Source organism: Gossypium hirsutum, chromosome D01 (genome assembly GCF_007990345.1).
Source record: "Gossypium hirsutum isolate 1008001.06 chromosome D01, Gossypium_hirsutum_v2.1, whole genome shotgun sequence".
Lineage (NCBI taxonomy): Eukaryota > Viridiplantae > Streptophyta > Magnoliopsida > Malvales > Malvaceae > Gossypium > Gossypium hirsutum.
In genome coordinates, this window is record NC_053437.1 from 11,291,931 (window position 1) to 11,297,930 (window position 6,000).

Consider the following 6,000-nt stretch of genomic DNA (forward strand, 5'->3'; position numbering starts at 1 on the left):
AAATATTAAAAGGGAAAAAAACAGACAAAGATCAAATGTCTAAATAACCTAACAGCTACATATGAATGTCCATTGCATAAAAAAACTTGGACAAGTTATTGTTTACTAAAATCATTAAGGTTTCCAACAAAAGAACATTAGGTCAAATAACTAATGTCTTTCACATTATGGTGCACCACTCGGGGTCACCATTACGAAAGCCATCTGGTTGCGGTGGCGGCTGCGGGAAGTATTCAGCCTGTGGCTCATAGACAGGTTGATTCTGATTATAATGCAAGTAACGTGGGTAGTTTTCATATATGGGGTGCCAGTTTCTTTGCTGAAGAGGAGGATAGCCATAATAATACTCTGGTTTTACATAGGGATTATATCCATAGCCACCATAGTACCGGTAATCATAACAATGTCTCGAAGGAATATTCATCTCTCCAAATTGGGATCTCACCCGAGAGAAATCTGCGTGTAACCCTACTTCCGCGAGCGTCTTCATCAATTGTCTAGGGTTTATTCTTCCTGTTATTTGGACAATTCCTTTTTCTCCATCTATTTTATAAGTGATACCTAAAGAAAACAAACCAGAACAGAAAGTAAGCATGATAAAGTGACTTGTTCCTCAAGAAATTAACAATGTAGCAGAGAAATAGAAAATGAAGAACCATCAATGCTGTCCAAGACTCTGACAAGCATCACACGCCATCCAAGGAACCGGGTATCGACTCTTAGAACACAGTTCTGATCAGAGAAAACAGAACCCACAAAACACAAACATTAGTGAGTATTTGAAGAGAAATGTGCAAATCTATTGAGAGAAATTATGATCACAAAGTTTTGGAGCAAACCATGTCTTCAGTTGGGTAATCCATAACTGAGAATGTTCTTCGTTTGGCTAAAAAAGCGAATGACAGAGTTCTTGACAGGCAATGGAAAACAAAGATAAATGAAATGAGCCAAAAGGAGAACCAGATTTAATTTGGATAAATTTAAGAATGTGAATTAATAATGTTAAGAAAAATTAAGTAGCCTAATTAAATGTAGCAAAAGATATCAAGGAGGGATTTTGGAGAAATTTACTCCATTATTTGGTAAACAAGATTTTACATCAAATCAAACCGGTTATTGCTTAATCCCATTTTATAATATAATTATGTTTTTTCGCATCGGAATCATTGAAATAAATACTTGATTTTGTGGGTGTTTTTTTTGGATAAATTTAAGAATGTGAACAAAATTAAGTAGCCTAATTAAATTTAGCAAAGGATATCAAGTTGGAATTTTGGAAAATTTTAAAAATCAAACCGGTTAGTATTTAATCCCATGACTTAATACAAATATATTTTTTAGCATCTAAAATTTCGGAATCATTGGATATTTTACCATTTAACATACACGTGATTTTGTGGGTTTTTTTTTTTTGATAAGTAATTGGATACCTTACCATTTAACATATAAATGATTTTGTGGGTGTATTTTGGATAAATTTAAAAATGTGGATTAATAATGTTAAGAAAATTAAGTAGCATAATTAAATGTAGCAAAGGATATCAAGGAGGGATTTTGGAGAAATTTACTCTATTATTTGATAAAAAAGATTTTAGAAATCATACCAGTTACTTCTTAATCCCACGACATAGTACAATTATAATAATTGGATACCTTGCTATTTAATTTTGTTGACATGAGGCAGTCCATGTGTACTTAATCAAAGTAAATAGATGAGAGTAAATGTTTTTATTTTTGGTAAAATTAGAGCGAAATAAGTTTTTAAGCCTATAATTTTTTTTTTCGTCGTAGCGATAGCCACAGCCTTGTTAAAGTCTTCCTTTTTTTTTCTTTTTGTTTTCCCGCAAGTCTTGAATAAGCATTGAAATTCAAGATTTTGCTTGTTTTATATATATATACATATAGTAACTCAATTTGCATAGCAAATAATCATTAACACAAAAAAAACTAAACTAATTTTCTGAATGATTTATTTATTCATAAGATAAATGGGGAAAAAAGACATTTGAAAAACATTAGATAACTGATAATTGTTTTAGCTGCTTCCAAACAGAAAATTATGTAAGCAGCCTTAGAACAAAACAAAACCATAAAAAAGAAAATACTATGTTTTCCTCCATTAAAAATGGGAGAAAAACTTCAATACTAACTACTTAAAGAACAAACCAAAGATTATATTACATCAAACAGCAAAAAGAATTTTTGGGTTTGGAGCTAAGAGCTAGATTGCTGCTGGTCTCATCCTTAGCCACAGATTGTTTACATGGATCATGTTCACATCCATAATATAACCAGCAAAGTCGAGCTCCGTTTGCTTCAGCTTTTGCTAGCAACTTCAACTGTAACACAGGGCTTACTTTTCCAGAAATATAAACCTGCCTTGTAAATGCGTTGATGGTGAATGTTACACCTGATAAAAATTACAAATACCCCAAAATTAATTCAGCATAAAAAGGAAAATAAGAAATTAAATGAAACACACACCTTGCATTGGCTTGAATAAAAGACACATTGTTTTGTGCCAAACAGGAATATCAGTATCCACGAGCAAAACACACGTCTGCAGGAATATACTTTCAGTGAATCAAGAAAAGGAAATTATTAAGAAATTTATAGTTTAGTTACCATTGTGGGTTCTGATGTGTGTTTTGGAAGATTGATCCCATAGTTGATTTGATGAGTAAAAGCATGCGTTTTGGCTTTTGCTAGCAACTTTAGCAGAAGCTCTTTGTCAATTTCCCCAGAAACATATGCAAACTTTGTTTGTGTATCAATGGAGTACGATACATCTGATAAAAATAATTACACCCCCAAATAATAAAAATCAAATCTTAATTAATTATTACAGAAAGAAGAAAAAAGAGACAGAGAACCTTGAATAGACTTGAAAAGTTTTATCATTGCCAAGTGCCATCCTGGAATATCAGTATCCAATTGCAAAATACAAGTCTACGGCAAAACTGTGAGCCCTTGTTAATTAAAATGTTTAACAGGAAAAAAAAAATTCAATGAAGAAGTAAATGATGATTACCATGCCGATTGGTTGTTCAGCCATTGATAGAATAGAAGACGGAAAAAGGCAGATAAGTTTTTATGTCAAATGAGTTTGCTAAAATTTAATTGTTTGGAGGGGTAAGAATTTTTGTTTTTGTTTGTTTCTTTTACCTTTTATTTGATGATATTAATAAAAATGGATGGAGAACTTAGAAATGAAGGAGGATTTGGAAAGTTTTTTACAACTTGATTTTCGGGGTTTTCCTATATTACATATTTTGATCAGAATCTGCCTTTGATTGCATATGTTTAATTGAAAGTTCAATTAGTTCTCTTGGATGTCTCTTCAACTATTCAATGGCTGTCTAATATTTACCAACATTATTTCAAAAAAAAATTATTTAACAACATTATTTGATGAATCGAGGTATGCAAGCAGTTCGATGTTTCTTCAACTATTCAACAGCTGTTTAATACTTACAAACATTTGATGAATCAAAGTAAGATCTCAAGTTCAAATCTTGTGAATGGACAAAAACAATGCCCAGAGAATTTTATTTCCCATTTAAAAGTCCAAACAAGCTCAATTTTAATTTAAGCGAACTGCGAACTGCGAACGGATCCCAAAGGGTATCAGACCAATAAAAATGGTTGCTTAATATTTTTGGGTATAGTTTCTCAAACATCAAACGGTGAATAAAATTTTTAGACCTAAGAGAATCACAGTATAGTTTTGTATAATTAGATAATAGAATTATTATAAGAAAATATACATATGCATATATTGTCAAGTGCTACTTTTTCATCGTGTATATATGTGTGTATAGGGGTTATTCAACATTTATTTTACAATGTTAAGCTTATAAAATTATGTGTTATATCAAAAATTTTCTTTGAAGTAGGAAAGAACCTGCTACAAACACATAGCTTGATCTATAATCTACTTAAGCAAGTGGATCAACCCTTCACTGGAACCTAAAAGATAAGTCATCCAAGTTTTTCAGGAGTTTGGAGAGACATTGATCTTCAATCAAATATTCTTTATTTTGATCCAAAATCAGGCATTAGAAATGGAAATGCAACATAGGACAAAAAACAATTTCCCATTTCCTAGCTCTCAGATAATTTTGATTCTACATTCTTACATTGTAACTCCAACAGTCGCAACAATCAACAATCTACATATAACAGACAATTAACAATGATGAATGGCCCCTTCCCATCAGTTACCAGTAGAAAACTTGCCTTCATTTGGTTTACTTAAGGACTTGCAGAAAGAAGAAAAAGCTCCTTTCAGCTCATCTGGAATAGGGAGTGAAAGAGGGAGCGCTATAGGATGAGGCCCCTCGTAGTGCCCGCTCTTGTTTCTCACAGAAAATGAATGTACCAATGCTGGCTGCTGCTTGTTAAGCCCTTCAACGATAAATGAGAATGCCCCAAATGTGAGACAGCTCTGTATAAGTGCCTGGGGTGCACCTGCATAATCATTTCAAGTTAAAATAAGGCTCAAACTGAGACCTGTATTTTACAGCAACTAGTTGAACCTTAAGATTCTTATACCTGGGAAACTTAGGGCAAGCCCAGTGCAACATCCAGCTACCCCAGCATTAATAACTGCAGAGAAAGATAACATTACCGTATATCAACTCATCAAGCACAAAAAACAGGCAGTATTTACACTTATTTTCGCAAGGTATACCATCATCTTTTCCCCGCAACCTCTTCAAGAAGCAAACGACCAAACTGTGTACGCCTGACAAAACTGCAAATGTCTATAAAAGGAAAAATATATAAGAGAAGTTAGAGATTTGTTCAGTCAAATGGGGAAAAGCTACAAGTTAATCACTTAATTCTCATAACCTTGGCATAAGATCCAGCCTCCACAAAGGATCCTTTAAAACCTTTCTTTTTAATCAATCCCGAACCTGAAACAAATGCAGAGAGACAAATGAGAAACAAGAGAATGTTATTTAAGAACCCAAAAGGTTAAGGCCTAACCTTGAAGTGCCATAGAAAGAATAAAAATCAAGGCATTGAACATACAATTTATGCAACCTAGAACCTGATAGAGAGCATGGGATCCTAATTCCCAAATATCAAAAGCCCCATCTCTTAAAGGTAACATTCAAGCTCAAAGAATTCCAAGTCATCAATACCATCATCCACTCAACTATTGCTATTATTCCATAATGCACATTGTTCTACTAATTTTCAAGTTTCAACTCATATTATAATATAGCAAAGAATCCCGGTAACACCAGACTAACAATTAAAACCAAGAAATTCAAATAAAAACTTCCAAAAGTTTTCTTCTTTACCGAAATTAACACAAGAAAAACCCACAAAAAGAGAGAGAGGGAAATTTATGAAAGATAGAAAATAATACCGTAGCCGAAGATGGAGCCCATGAAGGCACCGGCGGTGGAGTCTCCTGCGAATTGGAGGAGGCATACGGCAGGTGAATTAGAATTGGAATTGAGAGGATTGGGGATTATAGCTTTTGAAGAATTAGGATCAGAGTTTGTTTCAATATCTTCAGAGGAAGAGCTTGAAGAATCCAAATCAGCCATTTTTTTTCCTGCAAAATGAAGGATTTCTTTTTTCACTTTGAATCCGTGCTTGCAGCTATCCCCGGATACTTAGTTTTGCTTATCTGCATACGACGTCGTTTACCTCCTAGAATCCTTGAATTTATGAGGCAATGAGTAAATTTAGGGCATAAATCAAATTAGAACTCGACGCCATTGAGAACAAAAAAAGAAAGAAAAATGAAATAATTTTTAAAAAAAATAATTTTTAACCGTAATTATTTATTAGTATAAATAAAAAAATTAGTGTATTTTAGTTCACCAAATTTAAGATTACTAGTACTATTCTTATATTTTATACTCACATTTATCATGTTTGGACTAAAAAAAATTTGCCTTATGATAACCATAGTACTAAGGTTTGACCATATAAAAGTAATTTCAGTATCATAATCAAAATAATATTGTTCATCGAATC

At 32.8% G+C, this 6,000-nt stretch overlaps 3 protein-coding genes across 3 annotated transcripts; all 3 read right to left on the reverse strand.

Annotated features, from left to right (window-relative positions):
* Window positions 1–44: 44 nt before the first annotated feature.
* Window positions 45–1,082, reverse strand: LOC107921157 (uncharacterized). Its single transcript, XM_016851030.2, has 3 exons — window positions 840–1,082; window positions 657–732; window positions 45–561 (listed from the first exon to the last, which is right to left on the reverse strand). Exons 1-3 carry the CDS (start codon window positions 861–863, stop codon window positions 161–163), a joined length of 501 nt encoding a protein of 166 aa, XP_016706519.1. The 5' UTR covers window positions 864–1,082; the 3' UTR covers window positions 45–160.
* A 916-nt stretch (window positions 1,083–1,998) lies between these two features.
* On the reverse strand, window positions 1,999–3,817 carry LOC121213832 (uncharacterized). Its single transcript, XM_041087036.1, has 4 exons — window positions 2,874–3,817; window positions 2,626–2,789; window positions 2,485–2,560; window positions 1,999–2,410 (listed from the first exon to the last, which is right to left on the reverse strand). The coding sequence occupies exons 1-4, from the start codon at window positions 2,899–2,901 to the stop codon at window positions 2,178–2,180; spliced, it is 501 nt and encodes a 166-aa protein (XP_040942970.1). The 5' UTR covers window positions 2,902–3,817; the 3' UTR covers window positions 1,999–2,177.
* Window positions 3,818–3,963: 146 nt separating this feature from the next.
* LOC107921051 (chloroplastic import inner membrane translocase subunit TIM22-2) lies at window positions 3,964–5,726 on the reverse strand. Its single transcript, XM_016850907.2, has 5 exons — window positions 5,381–5,726; window positions 4,855–4,919; window positions 4,694–4,766; window positions 4,555–4,608; window positions 3,964–4,470 (listed from the first exon to the last, which is right to left on the reverse strand). The coding sequence occupies exons 1-5, from the start codon at window positions 5,562–5,564 to the stop codon at window positions 4,217–4,219; spliced, it is 630 nt and encodes a 209-aa protein (XP_016706396.1). The 5' UTR covers window positions 5,565–5,726; the 3' UTR covers window positions 3,964–4,216.
* Window positions 5,727–6,000: the final 274 nt, after the last annotated feature.

Excerpts from the sequence above, each read along its gene's own strand:
- LOC107921157 (XM_016851030.2), bottom strand. The coding sequence starts at position 863 with ATGGATTACCCAACTGAAGACATG. Across the intron at positions 733-839 it reads ATTACCCAACTGAAGACATG|AACTGTGTTCTAAGAGTCGA; the intron begins GTTTGCTCCAAA and ends TTCTCTGATCAG. Across the intron at positions 562-656 it reads AGTCTTGGACAGCATTGATG|GTATCACTTATAAAATAGAT; the intron begins GTTCTTCATTTT and ends TGTTTTCTTTAG.
- LOC121213832 (XM_041087036.1), bottom strand. The coding sequence starts at position 2,901 with ATGATAAAACTTTTCAAGTCTATTCAAG. Across the intron at positions 2,790-2,873 it reads ACTTTTCAAGTCTATTCAAG|ATGTATCGTACTCCATTGAT; the intron begins GTTCTCTGTCTC and ends TATTTTTATCAG. Across the intron at positions 2,411-2,484 it reads TTTATTCAAGCCAATGCAAG|GTGTAACATTCACCATCAAC; the intron begins GTGTGTGTTTCA and ends AATTTTTATCAG.
- LOC107921051 (XM_016850907.2), bottom strand. The coding sequence starts at position 5,564 with ATGGCTGATTTGGATTCTTCAAGCTCTTCCTCTGAAGATATTGAAACA. Across the intron at positions 4,920-5,380 it reads GGGCTCCATCTTCGGCTACG|GTTCGGGATTGATTAAAAAG; the intron begins GTATTATTTTCT and ends CATTTGTTTCAG. Across the intron at positions 4,767-4,854 it reads AGGCTGGATCTTATGCCAAG|ACATTTGCAGTTTTGTCAGG; the intron begins GTTATGAGAATT and ends TTCCTTTTATAG.